The sequence below is a fragment of the Xyrauchen texanus genome, chromosome 13, assembly GCF_025860055.1.
Source record: "Xyrauchen texanus isolate HMW12.3.18 chromosome 13, RBS_HiC_50CHRs, whole genome shotgun sequence".
NCBI classification, from domain to species: Eukaryota; Metazoa; Chordata; class Actinopteri; order Cypriniformes; family Catostomidae; genus Xyrauchen; species Xyrauchen texanus.
This window is the reverse complement of record NC_068288.1, coordinates 1,000,045-1,027,455: the sequence shown is the minus strand read 5'-3', so window position 1 is coordinate 1,027,455 and position 27,411 is coordinate 1,000,045. Positions and strand designations below refer to the sequence as shown.

The 27,411-nt window shown below is 39.0% G+C and overlaps 1 protein-coding gene across 3 annotated transcripts in view; it reads left to right on the top strand.

Moving 5' to 3' along the window:
* The window catches only part of LOC127653640 (kelch-like ECH-associated protein 1B), a 45,625-nt gene extending 18,502 nt beyond the window's left edge, over positions 1-27,123 (top strand). The window contains exons 4-6 of one of the 3 annotated variants that reach the window (XR_007971842.1): positions 2,673-2,878; positions 6,512-7,135; positions 7,244-7,505. Coding sequence is in view for 1 of the 3 variants with exons in the window: in XM_052140406.1 (XP_051996366.1) it covers positions 2,673-2,878; positions 9,559-9,735; positions 24,619-24,782 (547 nt within the window). In the remaining 2 variants the exon portion in view is untranslated. Of the gene's footprint in view, positions 1-2,672; positions 2,879-6,511; positions 7,136-7,243; positions 7,506-9,558; positions 9,736-24,618 lie in introns of those variants that run through there. The other 2 variants (XR_007971843.1, XM_052140406.1) reach the window with 2 other exon arrangements.
* Positions 27,124-27,411: the final 288 nt, after the last annotated feature.

Genomic DNA, 27,411 nt, shown 5'->3' with positions numbered 1-27,411 from the left:
CTGTTGTAGCCCATCCGCCTCAAGGTTGTGCGTGTTGTGGCTTCACAAATGCTTTGCTGCATACCTCGGTTGTAACGAGTGGTTATTTCAGGCACAGTTGCTCTTCTATCAGCTTGAATCAGTCGGCCCATTCTCCTCTGACCTCTAGCATCAACAAGGCATTTTCGCCCACAGGACTGCCGCTTACTGGATGTTTTTCCCTTTTCACACCATTCTTTGTAAACCCTAGAAACGGTTGTGCGTGAAAATCCCAGTAACTGAGCAGATTGTGAAATACTCAGACCGGCCCGTCTGGCACCAACAACCATGCCACGCTCAAAATTGCTTAAATCACCTTTCTTTCCCATTCTGACATTCAGTTTGGAGTTCAGGAGATTGTCTTGACCAGGACCACACCCCTAAATGCATTGAAGCAACTGCCATGTGATTGGTTGATTAGATAATTGCATTAATGAGAAATTGAACAGGTGTTCCTAATAATCCTTTAGGTGAGTGTATAACATGATAGATAGCTTCTCACCTTCTCACAGGCAGAACGGCAACTCTTCTGTCTTAAATAGAAATCTTGAACTTAATTCACATTCTTTTATTGTGTGTGAAGCATAATTTTATGATATAAATATGATTATTTTTATTGTTAATTATTGTTAATTATTGTTAATTATAATTACGATGGATGGATAGATAGTATAAGATTTCTATTTAAAGGGGGAGAGTTGCCCCTTAAAGCTCTTTTCAGTGCCAAAGTGCAAGACATCGGATTAGGAAATTACTTTCGCCTCAAACACAAGTCATTTACACTTTTGCAATTGTTTATTTTTACAAACACAGACTGAATATACCTGGTTTATCTGTTTTTCGGTTCATGACACCCTTTCTTTGCTTGCACATAGCTGATTGCAGCGTTACAATATCTTTGGGCAGATTTAGGCAGAAAAAAAAAGGTCCCAAAAGTGTAAGTGCGAGGAAAAAAAAAGGAAGTCATAAGAATGCAGATCACATTTACTTTGTATTAATATATAATATAATAGAGATTACAGGAGTTCTCTTTGATCTTCTGCTGTATTTTGTCTTTTATGTTATTAGCATTCTAAGTTAAGCATCACTTGTACAGTTGCTTCCAGTGATTTAATTAAACTCATTCAGTGTGTAAGTAGTCCTGCGCTTTTATGCTCCAAACATCATGTGTGTTGTTAAGGAGAGGTGTGCTGTTATTGTAAGATATCACCTGAAAAAACCCATAGAATTGCATATCTAGAGAGCAGAAATTCACAGACTGGAGGTTGGTAGTAAATTTCAACCCTCTAGAACTCATACAGAATATTTTAGCAATACCATGCAATTTTTACATGTGTGACATTGACAATCATGCACATTTTCTTATTTAAAAGAATAAGAATAAGAAAATGTAAAAGTCTAGTTTCATGCAACTGTCTCCTTTGACAGAGTTTTGATTTGTTTATGATCGCAGTGGAGAGTTCACGTCCTTCACCTGATTAAATTACAGCGCTGGTGAGGTCACCATGACGACACATTATTTGATGTTTTTGGAGATTAATAGACACTGAAACACTCTGGACTGTACAGGAACTTATAAAAGACACTGCTGTCTGTCTTTCTGTCGTGTCATGTGTGTCAGTGTAATCACTTACCGGTGTGTTCTGTTAGATGGTCACAATGTATGACTCAATTATCCACTTGATAACCACCATAAATTACCAAATGCTACCAAAGCTAGTTGTAATGAAGAAATAGGACAGTGAATAATAACATTAAATTAGTAGTTTATGTTTATTAGTTGTCATTGTTTAAAGGGAAAGTTTACACAAATATGAAAATTCTCTCATCATTTACTTACCCTCATGCAAGTGAGTATAAAAAATAGAAAAATATCTAAGCTCAGTAGGTCCTTAAAGAGCAAGTGGATGGTGATCCGACTTTTGAAGCTCCAAAACAAACAGACAGTCATTCATACGACTCCAGATTTTAAATTAAGTATTTTTTAACTATAATCCACCACTTCTGGTCAGCAGCAGTATGTGCACCAAAAGCGATCATATCACTTTAGAAGACATTCATTTTACAACATTAATGCTGACTGTCTTTTTTTTTTTTTTTTTTTTTTGGGAGCTTCAACTCTGATCAACATCCACTTGCATTTTAAGGACTTACTGAGCTGAGATTTTTCTGTTTTTCTTCAAACGTGTTCTTGTGAAGAAAGTCAGTCATACACACCTGGGATATCATGAGGGGGAATGAATAATGAGATTATTTTCATTTTTGGGTGAACTTATCTGTAAAGGGATCAATGGAAAGGAGGAGGCGAGAACCGGCTTTACGATATAAATAATAGTTTAATGAAAAACTTAAAAGACAACACAAACACACACATGACGGACATGTCCGCTAACGATCTCTCTCTCCCGCACGATACTCTGCAGTCGACCTTTAAACCTCAGAGGCTTGATTAGCCTAATACGGGACCGGGTGCGTAGGATCACGACCCGGCCCCGCCCTCCGCCCTGCCACACTATCCCTTTAAGCTTACAGCTATACGAAGTATGATGAGCCTATTTCATATAAGGATGACTTGTATGAATATCCAAGAATGATCATAAGTTATGAATGTGAACATGCAGTATAATTTTGTTTTTGCAATTTGTTTGTTTCAGGTACGACCCAGAGAGAGACTGTTGGCAGTTGGTGGCGCCTATGTTGACGCGGCGTATTGGAGTGAGCGTGGCCGTGATAAATCGTCTGCTGTACGCGGTGGGCGGGTTTGATGGGACACACCGGTTAAGTTCAGCTGAATGTTACAACCCAGAGAGAGATGAGTGGAGGAGCGTCGCATCCATGAACACAGTGCGCAGCGGCGCAGGTGAGATCACACCATCCACACACGTCTACTCTAGGTATGTGCACGAGTAATCGAGTACTCGTTCTGCACCAGCAACAGGGTACAAGTTTTAAAAACACTACTCGAATATCGCAAATTAATTAACTCTGGGTGCGCTGTAGATGTGTGTCTTCGAGGTGTTGGATGAGAGGAGGAGATATCATGGCATCTGTGCTTCTAAAGCAGAGGTTTTCAATTGGTGAGGCACACCTCCCCTGGGGGTCACCAGAGAGCCCCAGGGGTGGCGCAGCGCGGGGAAAAAAACATGAAGGTTCACGTCTGTACACATCTGTCCTGCTAGCTTGCGTGTTATGCATATGCGTGTTGCAAATGGATCGCTTTGTAGTGTCAACAATACAAAAGTCTATAAGAGAGGAGGCAGATTCTGGGCCAAGCAACAAAACGGAGGAAGTATGATCATGAATGTTTTTTTTTTCTTGGACAGGTCCTGATGATGCACTGCTGCCACAGTATGTTATTTGCAAAGAGGTGCTAGAAAATGATAGTATTAGACCCTGTAAGCTCCGGCGTCATATTGAGGCCAAGCACTCTAGTCTGGTGGCCAAGCACCTGGAATTTTGGAAAACAGAAAGCTGAAAGAATTGCGAACACTGAGAGTAATCCAGACTTTTAACTGTTAATACTAAGGCGACTGAAGCATCATGTCGCATTGCTTTACGTATTGGACTAAGTTTCTCCACCTCTCTTGAAAGGCTACGAAAGTCCTCATCCCCTTCACCTCCACTTATGTGAGTGCGGGTTTTCCGCTTTGACCCTGCTTAAAAGCAAATCCCGAGCAAGGCTGCAGGTGGAAGACTATTTTAATTTATTCCTTTCTACCACGCAGCCCTGCATCGATCACCTGTGTGCATCAAAAAGTCGGTTTTTGTGTGCTTATAAAATTGACTTTATCAGGGATGCAAACAGCACGCTTTTCGGCGCCTCCGCTTTTTTCACGTCAGTTTGGGTGACTTGTGTGAATCGTGCAGATTCGAAGAGTTTTTTTTGGGGGGGGGGGGTGTCTGTCTAATTATAATTTCACCAACAGTAATTCTGGATTGCATCCACCAAACAAGTAAATAGGAAATAAGCAAATCAAAACGCTGCGCGCCAAAACATATCATGCGCGCAAGCGTGAGCCACTAGTGTTTCTTCTTGCGGCGTAACTGCCACTTCAACAAATTTCTCCCTGAGGACCAGAGTTCGGCGCCGTGAATTCCCGTCTTACTGGAAACTGGTGAGATCACTGGAGGTAAGGATATTTTTGATTTATAATGTTATATAATCTACTAGTCATGTAATTTATTAAACATTTCAACAATGCCTATTTCAATTGGGTAGGTAATATGTTGTGTGTGTGTGTGTGTAACCTACATATATATCATTACGTTTTAGCTAACGTTACATCAAGTTCACCTGTAAAAGACCTAACGTTAGTGCTTGTTAGCAGATCAAATTATGGATGGCTGTAGCTACGTAGAAAAAGTTGTTCGCCTATAATCATGTTCGTTTGCACGTTATGCATTTTAATATTAAATTCCTGACTTGGCTAACGTTACTATCGCCTATCTTGTACAGTAATATTAAACCCTACGTTACCGATTTTCCAATGTTTTTGTTAATGCTAGATTAGGGCTAATGCTAGATAAATGCTGCATGCATGCCCATGGATTTACTATGGTTAATGTGTAAGGAATAATTGACGACAGGCCGTTGAATTATTATAAAAAATAATGCACACCCGAGGTGGTAATGCTTTCACGTTTTTTTAGAGTTAGGAACGGAGGTTTGAGCCACTGATAGCAGACTAATGATGGGGACACACTTACGACTTGCTGAAACATTTAAAGACTGACTGTTTCCATCGACTGTAGCAGGTCATAAACACCGACTCTGAACACCGACTGAACGCGCTGAACACGCGTTTGGGCATGATCAGTCATAAGTATAAAATTACATTCATAACTGGCCTTAGAGTAAGTGTGTGCCCGGCTTTTATGCAGTTATTAATGCAGTTATTAGAGAGAGAGAGAGAGATGTTGCAATAATGAGACAGAAAAGCATGTGCGTCAATATTATTATTTATGTATTAATTCAATTCGTTTTAATTCGTTCATTCTTGTTTTCTATTATTGACAGTAGATAACCTAATAAATGAAACGCACAAAGCCCTTTTAACAAGTAGGCCTATCAATAATTATTTATTTGTTATATTATCTGGAATAATTACGAAAACCCGTGCAGCAGGACTATTAATTTATTTATATATTCAGTTTAATTTTCTATTTATCATAGATAGGACTATATGCTTTATTTATTCAAATTAAACTACATGTGTCCATTGATTGTGAAGTTAGACATAGAAAATTGCAGATCAAGGGCATGGGGCTGCATGTTTTTTCTTGTTATAAATTGTATCCTATTTTCCGTTATTACAGTTAACAACGCGCAGTGATATGGAACTGTAATGCGGTCAAACCTACTTGAAACTATAGTCGTGCGTTTCCCTGAAAATAATTGCACACCTTAGAACATTCTCAACCAATCAGAATCAAGCATTCGACAGCCCCGTAGTATAACTAGACATATTGCTCTTGACTTTGCTTACTGTTGGTTAGCTAGCAGCATTGCGTCAAGCATTACTTCTCATAACTTTTTCTCCATATCCGTGTCCTTGATTTTCTCATAGTAACGTTTTGTTTACGCGATCCTACTAAAAAATAGTTTTGCTATTTTTAAGGAGGTCCCTTTTTAAATGTAAATTGACGCAAATAGACTGCTGACGATGATTTTTAAGTAGCGCAGGGCACTGATGGACCCAAACCTTCTACATTTTATGGCAACCCCAGAATGAACGAGAAATATTGCAGCATATAAACAAGACATTGTGGAAAGGGGCAGAGTGAACTATTTGCACTCCGTTATGATACAGTTTTACAAAAATATTCAACTCTATTCATTGGCAGAATGAGGGAAATTGAGGAAAGTGAGGCACTTCTTGTGCAACAGATGGATCGAGGCTGTAAAAGCAGTTGGAATTGGTCTTGGCTGAAACTTGAAACTACAATCAAGGTCCATGCAGTCAAACACACATTCATACTGTCTGACTTTTTTAAGAAAATTGAAAAAAAGGGTTGTGCTAAATGCACTCTCTGCATGAAGGAAATTAACCACAGTAACAGAGGAGTGCATGCCCTGTTTGCACACTGTCAGACATCCATACACACAAACAGAGTGACCTCAATCTTATCAACTCAAAGTGTGGCACAACTCCTCCGTAAGGAAGATCCTTTACCAGCTACTCAGAACCAGGTCTCAGCAGCAGAAAAGATCAGGGAAAGTGTTAAGCTTCCAGTGCCTATGTGTAGTCGCATTGCTAATGGAGAGGTGTGTGTGTGTGTGTGTGTGTGTGTGTGTGTGTGTGTGTGTGTGTGTGTGTGTGTGTGTGTGTGTGTGTGTGTGTGTGTGTGTGTGTGTTGAAGACTAGTTAAACAAAAATCATTTTTGTGGAAATGAGTACATAATGAGGACAAAGCAAATGGAGATTAGTTTAAAATTAGTTTAAACTGAATCACTAAATGAGTAATTTATGTATTTTCTTTCTCTATTTACTAGGCAATGGTCCTGGCAGTTATTGCTGAGCACTCTCTACCTTTGACAATGGCACCTGTGTTGGTGGATTTAAGCCAGTGTCTAGCTGCAGACAAGGCAGCCCTTAGCCAAATTAAACTGTCCCGCACTGCAGCTTCTTACAAAATGGTGTATGGTATGGGCCATACATTTGCAGAGAAAACATCCTCTAACTTATGACGATACCCCTTCTCTCTGAATGTGGATGAGAGTACCTCCAGTAGTTATAAGAAGGTCCTTTCTATGCTCGTCAGCTACTTCAACGAAGAGCTAAATGATGTTGTGGTTGAACACCTGGGCTCCCTTGTAGTTGTAAAAGTCAGTTCAGCCAGTTTGGAGAGGTTGATGTGTGACTTTTTTCAGAAAAAGAACATTCCTTGGTCGAACCTAATCAGCATAATGCTAGACTCATGCAACGTGATGCGCAGGAGCAAATCAGGGCTGGAGACAAGGATCCGAGAGAGGCATTGTCCCACTCTGCTTGATGTGGATGGTGACTCTTGCCATCATGTCAACAACGCTGCAAAGAGATTTGCAGGACCTTTTGAAAACTACTTGGAGCAGCTCTTTGCAGACATCCACACAGACCATCAATGGGCATCAGATCAGGTATCTGAACATGCATTTAATGTTTTATGAAAAATCAGTTTCTAACTAGTTTATTAACTGTTTTGAGTGTTGCTAGTAATGTAACATATGTTATGACTTTACTTGCAGTTGGCTTACCTGAAAGAAATTCCTGGACATACCTGCCACCAATCCCCAGCGATTTGTCTCCCATCGCTGGTTGTCAGCTTATGATGTAGGGATCAACACTAAAAGAATGTTTCTTGTGTTCAGAGTGCTCTACTTTGGATTTATGGGAAAGCAGGACCAAGAACTGTACAATGAAATATTACAGGACCTGTACAGAGATCATAGTGTGAGTGACAAGGCTCAGCGAAGGGTTGAATTTATTCACCAGGATCTCTGCAAGAAGGGTATGTTTGTGTATGTATGTATGTATGTATATATTGTAAAAGATTGTTATATGGTCAAGAAGGAACTAAAATCCTACTATTGAATCTTAGTATTTAGTAGTAAACATGCTGTATGTGTCTGTCTATGTGAGAGACAGATGAATAAAATGTGTTGTACATCTATACCTACTGTTTTATGGTTATGATTTAGCAGACACTTTTGTCCCAAGTAAATTGTTATTATTATATCTTATTAGCCTAAGAAGTACTCCTACTGTTACAATCTTTGCAACATTTTATGTATACCATTGGTATTGCACAAACTTTAAATCTGCACCGTTATCTTTATATTGTATCTTTGATTTTTGATTTCTTTTTGAAGGGATGACTGATTTGGGGAAGAAAAGGAAGGCCCGAATTGTAAAGAAGATTTGGGTGGAAAACCAAAAAGTGGACCTGAATCTTAGTGTGTACCTTAGTGTCCTCCCAATTTTGAAGGAATACGTGATGGTCTTTCAAGTGAGTATTTTTCTATACAGTATATGCAACTCAACAGATGTAAAATGATTCTGATGTCTATTAAAAAACAACAGCAAGTTCAGTTATAAAAATGTGATTTTTATGTTCATTGAAGGGAAGTAAAACCTTGGTTCACCAGCTTCATGACAAGCAACTTGAAGTGTTCATCAACTTTCTTGCCTGCTTCATCAAGCCCGAGCATCTGAAGATGTCGCCAAACAAATTGCTAGAATTGGACTTGGCCAATAACACACTTTACTCCCAGATTTACGTTGGGAAAGTCGCAGAAGACCTGATTGCAGCCCATCCAAAGCATCTGGTTAGTATTTTAAATAAAGTTTACTACTTATTTTAATTTTCTTTCCATTTTATCATTAGCGGTTCAGAACAGGGGAAACAGTATTGAGAAACTTGCCATTGTGCTGCAGCCATGAAACCTGAGTATGAACTCAGGATAAACATGTTTTTTGTATGTTATGTGTTGCAGATAATCATGGATTTTATTGGGAAGGTGACCAAGGCATACACAGCTTGTGGCAAGTACATGCAGAACAAACTACCTCTCAAAAGTAAGACCCTACAGGCCTTGTCCTCCATTGATCCTGTGGTAAGAGGCCATTCCCAGGCTGTTCTTCAGCTGAAAGAGTTGGCTAGGATCATGAAACATTTAGTGCCCCTAGAAAGTGACATCACCCAGGAGATCATTAGGTACAATGTGGACCCTAACCTGGCCAAGTTTGAAGATGGAGATGACATTGTGAAGTGGTGGGCCCATGTCATGAGTTTGGGGAAGTATCCAGCTCTCAGCCTGGTTATCAGAAGTGCCCTCTCCATCTTCCATGGGCCACTGGTAGAGTCCTCCTTTAGTCTCATGGGAGATGTGATTGACGCTAAAAGATCTAACATGAAGATCTCCACCTTTGATGCAGTGCAGACTGTGAAATATGTCCTGAGGTCTAGGGGCAAGACTGGCATTGGCATGTTCAAAAGAGATGACATCAACATGGGGCCAATTGATAAAACTCTCTGCCGGAACATTAGGGCTGCAGGGAGAAGGGACAAGACCGACAGAGAGAAGAGGATGGAGGCAAAGCAGAAGAGGCAGGCGAGTATGGCTGCAGTGCTACATGTGAAAGTGCCGAGAAGGCCAAGACCACTGCTCTGGCCAAAGAGAGGCAGACACGTCTCAAACATGTTGAAAATAAAATGAATGCAGCCAGACGGAAGGCCCTGGATACGTTGCAGGAGGTGGCCAGGAAGAAGAGGAAGGAGGTGTAAAGCAAGAAGAATAAGTGCTAGATAGTTAAATAAGAGTTTATTGTTCAGAATTAAAAAATGAAATTGAAATTCCAAATTTGTGTCGGTGTATTTGATTTTCAGTATTTCATTATACTCTATGTGCCTATAGGGGTGGGCCGGGGATGGCAGGGGTTGGTGGCAATGTAAGTATCTGGATATTTTCCGCGGGGCGAGGGCTTCGATTACCTCTCTCTTTTTTGACCATACATGTGTTTGCATCCCTGCTTTATAAGATTTGGAATTCTGTGTGTGCAGGTGTGTGTGCGCTGGGGAACTACATCTACGTGATGGGCGGATACGATGGCACGAATCAGCTGAACACAGTGGAGCTTTATGACGTTGAAACGGACAGCTGGAGTTTCACAGCGTCCATGCGACACAGACGGAGTGCGCTTGGAGTCACCACACACCACGGACGCATCTATGTGCTGGGTACAATCTCTGAAACGCACACTCACATTTAACATGTTATTCACTGGACACCATTTCAACGTTATTGGTAAAGGGAGAAAGAGGCAGAAATCAACTCAAATTTATCAGCTAAATCTTCAAGTAGCAGCTCCACATATAATCTGTGCTGAAATCTGCTGGAGTTTTGTGGTCATCTGTCCCTTGTCTGTTTATTAAATATTGTGGCTTTTTACACGGCTCTCTGGAATATGTGATTCTGATTGGTTAGCAGCATTCAGTGTTAAAATATATTTCTGAATGATTGTTGTCCACAGCAATAATATGTAGATAAGTGATCGCTCATCAGGAGAATCTCTGTTTCTTACGGAGCTGTACTTGTGTTCTGTTTCTCGGCACTTTCTATAAGATTCCACTTAAACAAATAAATGGACATGAAATATTGATCTATTTTGAAAGCAGTGTAATATGTGGGATAAAATACAGTCAGCTTTTTCTCTAGGTTTATTTTTGATAATGACTAGGGATGCTCCCATCGATAGGCCACCAATCGAATTATATTCACGTCCTATGGCTTGATTGGTTATCTGTAATTTGGATGATCGCATAAACCGATTGCTCATGTCGCAAAAGACATGCCGCTCTTAAGACTTCGGCAGCATTGTCATGGTATAATGGAGTGTGGGGAATACTGGCGTAGTGTTTTAAGACAACAAACTTTATTCAGAACGATGCAGTGGGAGAGGTATGGTGCATATGAAAAGTTTGTGTACTGTACTGTTAATGTGGTGGTTCACATGCGACAAGACAGGGAAAAGAGTGTGAGCTGTGAAATGATCCTTACTATCATTCATGGTGACAGCCTCTCAGTCTCTGCGGGGCATAGGCATCTCCGTAATAATGCGAGTTACAAAATGTGGTGTAATTCAAACATCTTTATTAAATATAATGCAAAAATCAAATCAAATAAATGAAGGAATAATAATAAAATAATGACAATGAATCAATAACCAAAACACATTACATTTAGATTAATTGCACCTATGGGTCAGTTCAGTTTGACACTAAGCTTCATTTTTTTGAAGGGCTATGTATCTTTAATATAGAGAATATTTTGTTAGCCTACACTTGTTTTAAAGTCGTAATAAAAAAATTATAAACTTCTTTCTGGCGATCATGATGCTGGTTTGGACCCAACTCTTTATGTGTCTATTCTCAACATCGATGACTGCCCCATCGCCCAGAATACAGAGTCAGGGGCAAAATGAAACCCGAGTGCCCAATACATCACACACAAGACTCTGAACATTCACCCAAAACTCCTGGATCTTAACAAACCTCCTAAAGACATGGGTCTCTCCATCCTCTGATTGGCAATCCATAAGCATGTGGGTTTGTTTTTAAGACCAAGCCTATACAATCTAGAGGGGGTCCAATAGAATTGATGTAAAATGTTGAATTCCATAAGGTACACCCTTGCATCTCTCCATGCAGACTTGACTTTTTTAGAATCCTAGCCCACTCGCCCTCCTCCAATACAAAGTTTAAATCTTTCTCAAATAATATCTTGACGTTTAAGCCTAATGACCTTTTCCAAAAGCAGTAATCACCACTCCCAGAGTATCTGCTGCTTTAGGGTGTGTATGCTAATCCCAAAAAAGTACAGAGCAGGTGGCGCAGCTGTAAATATCTAAAGAACTGAGATCTGGGAATCCCAAAATGTTGAACCAGATTTCCAAAGGATCTCAACACTCTCATATAGGTTACCAAGTGTATTAACCTCCCTCACAATCCACTCTGACCAGCAGAAAGAAGACTTATTAATACATAGTTTGGGGTTCAGCCATAAGCTCGAGGAAACCTTTAAATAAATGTCCGAATTAAACATTCTGGACACTTTTGTCCATATCGAGTGTAAATGCAAGATAACTGGGTGTAATTTAACTTCTCTGGTTAGTTTGATAGAAAGACTTTGCAATGGCGAAATAGGGGCAAGAACTTCCTGTTCAATACAAACCAGCAAGGTGCTCTCTCAGGTGGAAGCGACCAATGAGCCAAATGTCTGAGACCAAACGCATAATAATAAAACAAAATCTTGGGTAGGCTTAGCCCAACTTTGTCAGTCGGCCTATGCAGTTTACTGAAATGTAATTTCAAATGAAGGGCTTCACTATGCTATCAAATTGCTTGTAATAAGAGTTGGGGACATCTATAGGGAGTGACTGTAGCAGGTAGATGAATTTTGGAATAAAATAAATTTTAATAACATTAACCGTCCCAATCATCAATAAATGTAATTAAGCCCACCTGCCCACATCGCTTGAAAATCTTTTTATTATAGGGTCAAAATTAACAAATAAATTACCCAAATTTGCTGGGAATAAAATACCCAAATACTTAATGCCACTGAAAGGCACCCGGCTGAAAACCCGTTATTGGGCAGTACGCAGTCAGAGCCAAAGCTTCAGATTTAGACCAATTAACATCCTGAGAAATTAATTAATTCCGTGGAGGCAAGGCATAGATCAAAAAGGGTCAGAGATGAATAATAAAACATCATCTGCGTAAAGCAGAAGTTTATGCGCCACACCTCCCGCCATCACCCCTGGAAAAAATCATCTTATCGTGGCTGCTAATGGTTCCAGGGCAAGACAGATCAATAATGGTGAAAGATTCAAATAATCTGAAATTAATTAATTTGTTTGTACCGGTACTGATGTCTATAACTTAATCCATCCAATAAAAGCGTTCCCGAAAACGTATATTTCCAAAATCTTAAAAAGATTAACCCATTCTACAATATAAAATGCCTTTTCGGCGTCAAGTGAGATGGCCGCGACTGGAGTCCGATCATTCGCCACTGACCACATAATATTGATGAAATTAATCAATGTTAATGTTATCAGAACCTAATGTTATCAGAAGAGCTGCAGCCCTGAATAAACCCCACCTGATCTTTATGTATAAGAGATGTCATAACTTAGCCAGAGGTTAGAGGTAAGGTTAGCCAGAATTTTTTACAATATTTTTACTTCTAGCTGGATTGGAGAAATTGGATGGTAGCTAGGGCTGCACAATTAATCAAAATAAAATCGAAACCGTGATATGACCTTTTGCGATTATTAAATTGCAAAGAGCTGTGATTTTAAATATATAAATAGTCTGCTCCCTTCAAAGTTTATTTGCATTGCTCTGTCCAGTCTATATTAAATTAGAACATTATTACAGTGTTTTTCGGAGCGGTTCTGTGCTCCACAACTCCCTCTAATTCTTAGAGTAACAGAAGTGCTCAGAGTTCGGCTTACGTGCGCTAAACTCTTTATTTACACTAAACTGGCGCGTCCTGCGTGAAGCGGTTTTTATTATTATCTGCGGTAGCAGCATCTCCGTCTCCGCAAGGCACATGTATCATAATAATAACGCAGAATACAAAATGGGGTATAATTCAAACATCTTTATTAAATGATTGCTGAGCAAACAGCATTAAAAGTAACACCTGTAGAGTCCAGAAACATCTCTTCCATTCTCCTGCAATTTGTTTACCTCACGAGAGAGTGTGTCACCCTTATTACACTCCCGAAACAAGTGAACTAATATTACCAACATTCAACAAAATGAAAAGGAAGTAACACACATATAATAAATCTATATAAAATATTTAGTTACTACAATATAATGCATTGCTAAATTAAATATAATAAAAGAATGAATAAAAATAATTAAATGGTGACAAACTAACCAATGGGTTATCAGTTCAACTTCAGTTTGACATTAAGCCTCATTCTTTAGGACTATCTTATATACAGTAAAGAATAGTTTGTATAAGCCTACTAGTTTTTAAGGCCTAGAATAAAGAGTAACATAAATTGTGTATACTGAATTATTCAATCAACCAACATTATTTTTGACAGCAAAAACTAGGCAACAACAATGGTATTACTGACAGGGAAATTTAGTTAACAGTGACATTGAGCAGAAAGCTTACGTACATATAACCAGTTTTGACAGAGCTGCTGTTAAAAGTTAAATGATCAGCATCGATTGATGAGATGAAAAGGAAATTGGAGATCGGTATCGGATGTTAAAATCCTGATTTGAGCATCCCTAATATTCAAGTTGACTTTGTTTCAAAAACTAATGATGATGATTAGTGGGCTGAGACCCTATCACAAAATGGACAAAAACGGGTACATGGTGGATGGTAACATTTAGATATGAAGAAGACTTTGTTTCACTGTTTATATATTTATTTGTTTGTGGTTGAACTGAAAAAAGGTCTCAGTTTGGTTCTTTTTAAGAGGGTTCAAATGTGAAAACCCCAGCAGCCTTTTTGCAGTTGAACATGTAGAAAACATTACCATCATAATTGCAGTTCAAATCGCAATCGCAATATTTTTCTAAATAATTGATAGGACTTTTTGTCCAAATCGTGCAGCCCTAATGGTAACTCTAACAATCACTTGGATCTTTGTCCTTTTTAAGAATCAGACTGATCCGGGCTTGTGTCATGGTTGGCGGAAGCTTCCCATTCTTTAATGATTGAGTATAAATTTCTAACAAAAGTGGAGCCAGTTCTGTACATAAGATCTAAAAAAATTCTGTGGCAAAACCAACTGGCCCTCCAAGGTTATCTCAGAATCAAGATCACTTTTTTGCTCGTCGTCAGTTTAGGGAGTTCTAATGGTTCTACAAAGTTTCTAATATCTTCATCAGTAGACGAAGTTGAGGAACTTCTTTATAAAGCATTATTAATATTTATGGCTGAGGTAAATATTTCACCACCAGCAGATTTCACTGAGGGAATGGTAGAAAAATCTCTCTGCTTTAAATATCTAGCCAAAAGCTTCCCTGCTTTGTCCCCCGACTCAAAGTATGACTGTCTTGCCCTGAATAGCCAAAACTCCACCTTCCGTGACAAATTAGTATTATATCTGTATTTCAATCGGGTAAATTCTCTGAGGCCATCAGATGACGCTCTGCCTCAGCACTTATATTCTCTACCAACTCCATGAGTTCTCGTGCTTTGGATTTTTTGATGAATAAGGCATTCTGTATGATCGACCCCTAAGAACCGCTTTAAGTGCCTCCCAAGCCACGACCACAGAGGATACTGAGGACCAGTTTGTCTCCATATAAATATTGATTCCAGCCTTAAACATTTGTTGGAATTCAGGATTGTGCTCAGGTGATCAGGTGGGGATGCTCAGGTGATTGGTGTGTGATGGGTGCGTGATTCAAACATGGCAGCGCGCTGCTGCTAGAAAGACAACAAACTTTATCCCCTATCCCAAACTTTATCCCCTTTACCCCCCATCAATATTCTTACATTAAACTACTTGCACCACTCACACACATTGTATACTAAATGCTCCAAATTAACCTTTATGCTCATTGCTTATATGTTTTGTTGTTAGTTATAGGTATTTATGTTTGTCCTGTTTTGTTTGTCTTTTGGTATCGTAGATTTACAAGTACACACACACACACATACAGTGGGTACGGAAAGTATTCAGACCCCCTTACATTTTTCACTCTTTGTTATATTGCAGCCATTTGCTAAAATCATTTAAGTTCATTTTTTTTTCCTCATTATTGTACACACAGCACCCCATATTGACAGAAAAACACAGAATTGTTGACATTTTTGCACATTTATTAAAAAAGAAAAACTGAAATATCACATGGTCCTAAGTATTCAGACCCTTTGTTCAGTATTTAGTAGAAGCACCCTTTTGATCTAATACAGCCATGAGTCTTTTTGGGAAAGATGCAACAAGTTTTTCACATCTGGATTTGGGTATCCTCTGCCATTCCTCCTCACAGATCCTCTCCAGTTCTGTCAGGTTGGATGGTAAACGTTGGTGGACAGCCATTTTCAGGTCTCTTCAGAGATGCTCAATTTGGTTTAAGTCAGGGCTCTGGCTGGGCCATTCAAGAACAGTCACGGAGTTGTTGTGAAGCCACTCCTTCGTTATTTTAGTGGTGTGCTTAGGGTCATTGTCTTGTTGGAAGGTGAACCTTCGGCCCAGTCTGAGGTCCAGAGCACTCTGGAGAAGGTTTTCGTCCAGGATATCCCTGTACTTGGCCGCATTCATCTTTCCCTCGATTGCAACCAGTCGTCCTGTCCCTGCAGCTGAAAAACACCCCCACAGCATGATGCTGCCACCACCATGCTTCACTGTTGAGACTGTATTGGACAGGTGATGAGCAGTGCCTGGTTTTCTCCACACATACCGCTTAGAATTAAGGCCAAAAAGTTCTATCTTGGTCTCATCAGACCAGAGAATCTTATTTATCACCATCTTGAAACTCCATGCGGGCTTTCATTTGTCTTGCACTGAGGAGAGGCTTCCGTCGGGCCACTCTGCCATAAAGCCCGGACTAGTGGATGGCTGCAGTGATGGTTGACTTACTACAACTTTCTCCCATCTCCCGACTGCATTTCTGGAGCTCAGCCACAGTGATCTTTGGGTTCTTCTTTACCTCTCTCACCAAGGCTCTTCTCCCCCGATAGCTCAGTTTGGCCGGATGGCCAGCTCTAGGAAGGGTTCTGGTCGTCCCAAACGTCTTCCATTTAAGGATTATGGAGGCCACTGTGCTCTTAGGAACTTTAAGGGCAGCAGAAATTTTTTTGTATCCTTGGCCAGATCTGTGCCTTGCCACAATTCTGTCTCTGAGCTCTTCAGGCAGTTCCTTTGACCTCATGATTCTCATTTGCTCTGACATGCACTGTGAGCTGTAAGGTCTTATATAGACAGGTGTGTGGCTTTCCTAATCAAGTCCAATCAGTATAATCAAACACAGCTGGACTCAATTGAAGGTGTAGAACCATCTCAAGGATGATCAGAAGAAATGGACAGCACCTGAGTTAAATATATGAGTGTCACAGCAAAGGGTCTGGATACTTAGGACCATGTGATATTTCAGTTTTTCTTTTTTAATAAATGTGCAAAAATGTCAACAATTCTGTGTTTTCTGTCAATATGGGGTGCTGTGTGTACAATAATGAGGAAAAAAAATGAACTTAAATGATTTTAGCAAATGGCTGCAATATAACAAAGAGTGAAAAATGTAAGGGGGTCTGAATACTTTCCGTACCCACTGTACATATGCAGACCTATGCTCACACAACATAATTATGAAATAAACACTATAGGTTCATGCAATTAAAATTCTTAACTTGGAATATTCGTGGAGTTGCTTCTCAAACAAAAAAAAAACAAAGTCCTAAGTTACCTAAAAAATACGCAAGCTGATATATGTCTTCTACAGGAAACACATTTCTCACAATCTACACAAAACAGTTTAAAAACTACACATTTTAACCACTGTTTTTCCTCCTACTTTAATTCAAAACAAAGAGGAGTGTGCATCTTAATAAACAAAAAAATACAATTTAACCACCATACAACCATTTCAGACCCTGAAGGCCGTTTTATCATTATTAACATTTCAATCAATAATAATCCAATCACAATTGGCAACATTTATGGACCAAACTCTGATGATCCCTCCTGCTTTTTAAATTTCTTTTCCTCTTTTTCAAACCTTTCCAGCGGTCCAATAATTATAGGGGGAGACTATAACACTGTAATCAATCCATCATTGGACAGGTCAAAACATACAGGGAAATCCTGGCAGTCCTCCAAAACAATAAAACAGTTCATGAGTGATTTTGGTCTTGGTGATGGTTGGAGGCTACAACACCCACTCGCCAGAGAATACACTTTTTATTCTAATGTCCACGAAACCTACTCCCGCATTGATTTCTTTCTAACCAGTAATTCAATCATACCAAATATCATAGAAACCAAAATTCATCCCATCATTATTAGTGATCATTCTCCGGTAACTCTCACATGGAACCCACCTGCAATACAGAGGCACCCCACCAGATGGCGTTTTAATACATCTCTCTTGAAAGATCTAGAATTTGATCCCACGGGTCAAAGACAATCCACTCATTTTCACTTTTGACATATTAGAAAAAATAGATTGTCAAACTAAATTATAAAGACAGCATTCCAACATTAGAGCAACAAACAAACCCTGAACTTCCCCCAGAAAAAAAAGAAAAACAGAAAAAAGAAAAATCACCAGTTGACCGCGCCAACTGACGTCCATCCCTCTAAACTAAAACAGTCCACGTACACCTATGAGAGCCCCTGCAACAAATTTGTCGTCGGATTACTTAAGTTACTTAAACTTCTATACAAATTTTGTAAGACAGAATTACACAACAGAAAATAATCTATAAAACAAATTCCAGCCAATAGGCTGGATAAACTCAAAGACGTGTAGTTCCCCTTCTGTCACTCATTCAACGATGTGTCGAATCAATTGACATAAGGGGTCTTGGGGAGACTTGTGTACCTCTGAACTTGAGAAAAGGCCAATGAGAAATTGGCAGACAGAATTTGCATGTTCCATTTATACATACGGGTACAAATGGAAGTGGGCATGTGTCTGTCAGTCATATTTTTTCTTCAGAGCCGAGCGGTTGTGCATCAGCAAGCTGAGTCTCACTACTGTTCCACTCACCTCTGTGGCAGAGCACTGCTTTTAGATCTATGGCGCATTTCCAGCGGCGTTCTTTCTCTGCACGCTGTGCTGTCCATGCTCCTGGGCGCTTTGACGAGTCAGATACTTACACCAGACTGCTTTTTACTGAATTTAGCTCAGCATTTAATACTATTCAGCCTCACATCATAATCAAAAAGATTAATCAAATGGGTGTTAACCCCGCGATTATACATTGGTATCATTCTTTTCTAACAAACAGAACTCAGTGCGTCAAAGTAAATAACAGTCTGTTGGAACTAAAATACTGCAGTACGGGTGTACCGCAGGGCTGTGTTAGCTCTCCAGTCCTCTTTACACTTTACACAAATGAGTGCTCAAACAGGCACTCCAAAAATTATATTCTTAACCCTCTGGGGTCTGAGGGTGTTTTGGGCCCTGGAGAAATTTTGACATGCCTTGACATTTGTGCTTTTTTTCAGTTGCTTAAAAACGTATTAATGGCTAAAGTCTGATAACACTGTATTCAGCACTGGGCTACAATACTATGTGAGCAACATGTGTGTACATGTTTGTATTTTTGAGAAAATAACGTTTGTGCATGGTTTTAAAAAAAATTTAATAAATTAAGTCATTGAAATAAGGCCATATAACACATACTAAACATTTGCCCACAAGACTTTTGAGAACTGGATCTTGTAGCCTAGATTTTTTGCTACAAAATGATGTGAAAACCATCCTGATAACTTATTCATACAAAACAATATAGTACTTTAACTTTTGTAAGACACTTTTAGTGTTAGAAATGTCATATGTGAGGAGGCATGAACTATCATGAATATTGAGGTAATTCACACCTGAGGAGACAAAAGACCCTCCCCTGGGACTATCAATGAGGAATGTGACCGAAAGAGATTCAATGTGAGGAGACTTAATGATCAAAATCAAGTTTTAAGTTAAAAGAAGTAATCTGAATATACATTTTCTTTACATAAAGACTTTACTTTTTTTTATACATGCACTACCGTTTAAAAGTGTTAGAAGTCTCTTCTGCTCACCAAGACTGCATTTATTTGATCAAAAATACAGTAAAAACATTGTGTGAACTCATTTTACAATTTAAAAGAACAGTTTTCTATTTGAATATATTGTAAAATGCAATTTGTGATCAAAGCTGAATTTTCAGCATCATTACTGCAGTCTTCAGTGTAACATGATCCTTCAGAAATCATTATAATATGCTGATTTTGTGTGCATTTTACTCATTTACACCTGAACAGATATTTGCAAGCACACACATTGATGATAATGAGGCAACATAAACACTAGATAAAATATATTCTAAACATTCATATAATTTTATATCATATTACATATCATATTTATATCATACAGCATACACTTTAAATACCTGCTTTAGCCGAAACAACATTTAAATGTAACTAAAACTTGCTTATTAGGAGTCATATTCCAAATGTCAATACTCTGAATCCTGGCTGGCAAGTCTGGAAACAGTCTCACTAGTAAAATATGTACATGTTTATATAAAATAGCATGTCAACTAATGAAAACTAAATGACTTACTCGTCCGAAATTGTATCCTCGGCTGGATAATGTCTCTCTGCAAAATCAAACGTTCACCGGAGTCCTGCTCTTCTTCTGAGGAAAATGTTAACCAGGGATGCGCCGAAATTTCGGCCACTGAAAATTTTCGGCCAAAAATGGCACTTTCGGTTTTTGGCCGAAAGAGAAAAAAGGCCGAAAACATATACCTCCTCGCCCCGCACCTCGGTGCTCAGATTTCACTCTGGATCGATCTAGCCCTTATCACGGCGCTACCCAACAAAGGCCAATCATGTCAGCGGTGTGGAAATTCTTAAAAGTTTCTGATAAGGACATCAAATTTGCGATCTGCAGTGTTTGTTCAGCAGAAATTTAAAGAGGGGGTACGGTGCCGAAGAACTTTTCCACGACAGGTTTGATACACCACCTAATATCACGACATACAATTCAATATACGGCGTACAGCAAAACAACAACGCTTAAAAGTACCCCAACTAGCACAACAACACCATCGGTCACCACAGTCTTTGAAAAGGTTAAGAAATTTGCAAATGATAGTGCCAAAGAACATGGCATTAGATAGTGCCAAAGAACTGTGGCAGAGAAAATAATGGAATTCATTGCCTTAGATGACCAGCCATTCTCTGTTATGGAAGACATTGGATTTCGTAGGCTCATACAACATATTGAGCGGCGTTACACACTGCCAAGCAGACGTTATTTTGCAGAAACATGTCTACCTGAAATGTTTGACCGTATTGCAAAACACGTTCCTGAGCTCATAACCACAGAAATCCCAGCCCTAAGTTTTACCACAGACATGTGGAGCTCAGATGTAAGTCCAACTTGCATGCACCACTTAACATCGCAGTGGATAGACGCTGATTTTAAATAGCAAAACAATTTGCTTCACGAGTTTGTGGGGGTCGCACACTGCAGCAGCGATATCTGATGCTTTAGCTACCATACTTGTCACTTGGCACATCGACAAATCTAAAGTGCATCTGATTGTCAGAGATAATGCACGGAACATGGCAAAGGCTATGGAGGACAGTGGACTCAACAGCAGTGCATGGCACACACCATTTCCATTGCTTGCACGGATTGCACGCAGGTATTTATCTGCCCCAAGCACCAGCACAGAGAGTGAGAGACTGTTCAGTGCGTCATCTCATGTTCTTGATGAGAAGAGGAACCGTCTCTCCTGTCAGAAAGCTGAGCAACTTTTGTTTTTGAAGAGAAACCTGCCACTTGTACTTAAATAGAAAGCGATCCAATTTGCTGTGTATACAATTACATTAAAATTTGTGTATCCCTGCAAGACTTGTTCTTCACTTGAGGCTACATCTGTTTACAGTTTGAGGTTGGATTTAGTTCTGTTACTGCTGTCTTGCACTGTTGTTTTGCACAATAATTTTCACTTAAAGCGGACATACGTTTACATAAACAGAATAGAGGCCCTCTGCCATTCTGTGTTTTGCCTGTTGTTTTCATTAAAATGACTGTTGCCTATTTAAATTTTTTGAAAGATGCTAGCCAAGTTCACAACTTGACTGTTGTTTTGCATATTGGAGTTTTCTAAAACTTTACATTATTTGGATAATTGTTAATAAAATCTGTAAAATTTGATTGTTACAGAACTGAATGAAGAATAATATTTAATATTGTATTCATATATTTTCTGTCCAATTTTGGTGTTACTTTCAATAAAAGTGTGATTTATTTTATTGGTTTGTAGTTTTTCAATTCAGATTCATTAAATTCATGAAAAAGTATCATATTAATACAATTATACACAAAAAATATATAAATTTTTAAATGGGTAAAATAAAAAGTCAATTTCGGTTTTCGGCCAAGTGCATCCTGGATTTTCGGTTTTCATTTCGGTGCATCCCTAATGTGAACTCTTCCTTACTATCCAGGAGTTTCTTCGCCTGTGTATGGTTACAAACGAGCAGTAAAGTGAATTAATTGTTTACATCAAACCTCACTGTTGGGGGTGTGTACCATTTGCATTGATCGTCTCAGCATATTAGGGTATGAATCGCGCATTCAGCTGGTGGGTGTGATCGCATTAGCAATAATTAGATGAACCGGTAAATGCTGTACATCGCTTGGCTTCATACATTTTAATTTGAATTGTTTTATTTAAAAGTAGAAATCTTAAGCTTTCTTTAGACATATGTTTCATGTTTGTGTGATAAGTATTCACATAGTTTCAGTTCATTTTTGTGACGTGTTTCAGAAATATGCTCATGAACACGGAGACTGCTGAAAGCTCACCCTTTTTATTTTCTTTATTTGACAAAAGCACAAGGTTTTGTTATTGTGAGTGTACACAAATAAATGTAGACCCTTTATAGTCTCTTACACTTATCTGTATGCCCCAGAATGACAGAGAATTTTAAGTTGTTTTTGCTGTAATGACGAAAATATCCAGCAGGACGAGCCAGCGCGTCCGTCGACCCCAGAGGGTTAAATATTCTTATGATACTGCTATAAGTTCATTAAACTAACCTGATAGTACTTCGATGTATTATGCAGAAATTGAGTCGTTTGCTGGTTGGTGTGATTCCAATTATTTCATTCTATATCCAATTAAAACAAAAGAGATTATATTTGATCCTAGAGGCATTGGTTGTATTCATACATAGCCAAGAAATTTGTCAAGTGCAGTCCTTTAAATATCTCTGAGTCTACATAGATAGTTTTATAAAGCTATATTAGAGAGTGTTATAAGTTATGGCTTAACCACAAGGTATGGAAACCTTACTGTGAAATCAGCAATGAAATTGACAGGACAGAAGGACTATTACAGCATCCAGTCTCTGTAAAAACTGTGTAAGTTAAGGGAAGCTAGAAGAATTTTAAATGACCCATCTCACATTCTTTTTGTTAATTATGAATAGTTACCTTCGGGCAGGTGTTTTAGAACGTTATGGTGTAAATTGAATAGATTTAAAAATTAATTTGTGCCTTTTTCTATTAAATTGCTAAATGATGCCAAATGATGTAGATTGTATGCTTCTATCATGTTTTGAATCTTTGTTATTAGATGCTTTTATTGAAAGATATACTTTTTATGATTGATGGAAATGTATGCTATGTTGAATTGTGTATTTGATGTACCCTTTGTATTGTTATTTTATCTTTTTCGGGTGATGTTATGAAATGCAAAAATGTTGTTTATTGAGTCCACCACAAGTTTCCCCTAACAGGGACAATAAAGTATATTCCATTCCTCCTCCCTGCAAGCCATGGCTCTCCTGCAAGTCCACCAAGCCAAGGCACTTAAAGATCTGCACTTGGGTAGTCCTGATCCCGACGTGCCGCAGGAACTGCGCTCTGCCACCAACCTCGCTCTCAAAGCCACGAAAGGTCACAGCGCAGGCACTCGGGGAGGCAATGGCCACCCTCATGGTCCAGGAACGTCACCTATGGCTGAATATGTTTGAGATGCACAACGTTGACAAGGCTCACTTTCTCAACGCCCCCGTCTCCCAGCTTGGCCTCTTTGACGACTCCACCCAGCAGTCTTCATCGGTAAGGAGGCAGACGGAAGCGATCTCGCACATCATGCCGCCGTCCCAGCACGGTCTGCGCCACGTCTGTCCACTGAGGGCGTCCCCCTGCGTCCAAGCAACGGGCAGCTCCGCCTCAACTCGGGCCAAGCTATCAGCCCCAGCACCTCGCAGGCGGCGCATGCAGATGTCCAGACGTGTCGTGGTCACCACAGATGCCTCTCAACAGGGTTGTGGCGCCGTGTGCAAAGGGCACACTGCCGCTGGCTCCTGGACCGGGCCGCTGCTGCGGTTGCACATCAACTGCCTAGAGTTGCTGGCTGTATTCCTTTTCTTGCAGAGGTTTCTCCTGCTGATTCGGAGCAAGCACGTCTTGATCCATTCAGACTGCACCGCAACGATAGCGTACATAAATCACCAAGACGGCATGTGCTCTCATCATATGTCACAACTTGCCTGCCATCTCCTCCTTTGGAGTCAGCAGCGACTCAGGTCACTGCGTGCCACTCATATCCCTGGCAACCGGAACACGACGGTAGATGTGCTGTTGTGACAGGTTTCGCCTAGCAGAGAGCGGAGGCTCCACCCCAGGTGGTCCAGCTGATTTGGGGCCGATTCGGCATGGCACAGGTAGATCTCTTTGCCTCCCAGGATGACACTCACTGCCCGCTCTGGTACTCCCTGAAAGAAGCCCCTCTCGGGACTGACGTGTTGGCACACAGCTGGACCCGGGGGCTGTGCAAGTACATATTTCCCCCAGTGAGCCTTCTTGCACTGGTGCTGTGTTAGATCAGGGAGGACAAGGAACAAGTCACCTTGGTAGCTCCTTTTTGGTCCACCCGGACTCGGGAACATCAGTGCAAAAGTGACCTTCCATTGTTGTAAGCGTTTCTTGCTATTTTTTAATAAGCCATTATAAACTTATTTTTTTTTTCAGTAAAAACTAGGCAAATTGATATTACTGGGAAGAGGAAAATATAATTAATAGTGACTGTGTGCAGAAAGCTTGCATATAGCCAGTTATGACAGATCTCGATAAAAGGTGAAATGATCCGTATCGGACGATCTGGTGGTAAGATCGGTATTGGCTGAAATAATACTCATTGGAGCATCCCTAATAAGGACTGTATATTATCTCTTGTAAATTATGATGATTCTTTACAGTAGCAATAAGAGCTGTTTTGCATTTATTCATGTGTTGACTTGCAGTGTGCATTCAAGCTCTGCACTGATATTATTGAACCAATGTATTTCATTCATTCTACTGAAATTCATTTGCATGTTTACTTCTCTCTGTCTGTAGGTGGTTATGATGGAAACACTTTTCTGGACAGTGTGGAGTGTTTTAACCCAGAAACAAATATGTGGACTGAGGTGACTAAAATGACTTCTGGTAGGAGCGGGGTCGGGGTCGCTGTGACCATGGAGCCATGCCAAAATGATCTCAACCAGTATCAAAAACATTAGTGCCCTAATCTGTCTCGATTAATTAAAGAGAATGTTCACCCAAAAATGAATATTCTCTCATTTATCATTCATTCAACCTCATGCCATCCCAGATTGATTTGACTTTCTTTTTTTCTGTAGAACACAAACAAAGATTTTTAGAAGAGTATCTCAGCTCTGTAGGTCCATATAATGCAAGTGAATTGTGACCAGAACTCAGAAGGTCCAAAAAATGACAAAGGAGGCATAAAAGTAACCATATGACAACAGTGGTTAAATGCATATCTTCTGAAGCAATATGATAATTGTGGGTGAGAAACACATCAATATTTAAGTCCTTTTTTACTATCAATCTCCACCTTTGACCAGCCCCAACCAGTTGGTGGCTGAAGGTGAAAGTCACTTCCACACCAGAATGTGGAAGTGTATATTTACAGTTAAAATGGACTTGAATATGAATTTGATTAATAAACTACACTAATGATGTTGCTTCAGAAGATATAGATTTAACCACTGGAGTCTTATGGATTACTTTTACATGTATACTACCTTTTGGGCCTTCAAAGTTCTGTCACCATTCACTTGCTTTGTGAGAGCTACCAGAGCTGAAATAGACTTTTAAAAATCTTTTTTTTTTGTGTTCTTCAGAAGAAAGTCATATACATCTGGGATGGAATGAAGGTAAGTAAATGAGAGAATTAGCATTTTTGGGTGAACTATCTCTTTAATGATCTTTATCTTTGAGTGTCATTAGCACACAATAAATGTGTTCAGACTTCAGTCACTGTATAAATGAAACAGGATCTTCAGGGGAGCTCGAAATGTCACGAATTGAGTATCAAATTAAAAATGGGCTTTGAGTTTTTCTTCACACGAGTCATTTCTTCAATTGCCAATGTCTTAGTCAAGCAGAGAACCCTCAGTGTGAAGATGAATCACAGCAGAACTTACAGAAGAGAAGTCACACATTCACATTTGCATGGATGTCCAGCTCTGTGTTTAATAAAGTGCCATGACCCCCCGCATTAGTATCTGCTCACCTCAGATGGTGCAGTGTCAGTGTGCCATCAACACAATTCTGTCATGTATATCTGAACCCAAAAGACCCGAATCTCAGATAATAAAGTTTAAAATCACATTTGACTGAGGTCAAGCTGTTTGCCTAAAAACACCCCAAACATTTTGTATTCAATTTTTTTTTACATCAAAATTTTGAAGTCAGTATCTTTCACAGAAATGCGCTGAAGATCAACTGCTTTAGAAATGTACAAACCTACAAGAAGGAAAAAAAAGTTGAAGCAATTCCAGATTTCTCAACTTGTATTCCAGCCTACAGATGCATTTGATGCAACAAATGTAGCTGTTGCTCAAATTAAAGAATTTTCACCACCTGTGTTTGTAAAACAAATTTAAGCAGCTTTTTTCAGGGAGTTTTGTACATTGGTGTTGCATGAAGTCTTGTACATTGTTTTTATTTTATTTATTTGAAATATGTTTTGAGAGACTTTTGATCTTGGTCGATTAGCTCATGTTAAAACTCGATGGAGTGAACTTGTGTTCGTCTTTACAAATCAAGCTTTTTGTTTAAACAGATAGTCATCATTGATCACTGAAGAATAAAGGGTTGTTTAAATTCTGCTTTATAAATTTTACAACAACCAGTACACTGTAAAATATTGTATTAAAAGCTGACGTTTCTTGTGGTTTGTCTTGATTTGTGAGTCTCGTGCACCGTCATGAATGAGCCGCTCGGTGGCGACAAAACTCAAAATATTAGAGACGCAAGCCGAGAATTTGCCTGTATTAATGCGCAAACAAGATAAATCACGATATCTGCTTGTTAAATATATATAAACGTTTGAAATAGATCTTAATAAAAAAGTTATATTGAAGTTTTGATTTTGACTTAATACTGAAGATCCTCTTTAGTTCAAACAATGGGGAGTCCTAACACCTTCGGTGTTTAAACAAAGGTATATACTGAAAGGTTTTTGTAGAACCGATGGATGTAATTTTATAGATGTATGTGGGTCATTCTACAGAATTGGTTCAGAGTTGGAAACATCTTTTTCCACAAATATTTTATGTATGCAAATTGTATAATATCCAAGGTACACATTTCTAGTAATTGTGCAGTTAATTCTCATATTGTATTTTCAGAAAGTTTTGGAATATTTTTTCCTCTCCCCAAATGTGTAACTACCAAAGCACAATAATATATAATTTAATAAGAAGTGGTATATTGACCTATTAAGATTTTGTTTACATATACCTTGTAAATATATATTTTTGCTATTTTATTAAAGTTTTCACAGGTAAATCAATAACAATTACAATTTTAGCAATATTTCAAGTGTAATTTATGAGATTTGTATTTTAAATCCAATCTTTTTTTGTAAAAAGAATAAAGTTTATCATACTGATTTAAAAGTTAAGGGTTCATTAGTTTGAATATACATTGAACCAAACACTATCATAACATCTTAGTTGATAATTCAATATACTTTGTTTTACAAACCATCCCATGGTCGTGACTGCACATTTTTGATAGTGACAGTAATGTTTTGGTAGAGACCACAATATTTAGTTTGCCATGGCTGAATCGGACTGTCAACATTTTATGTTAATAAAAATAACTATGTTGCACATT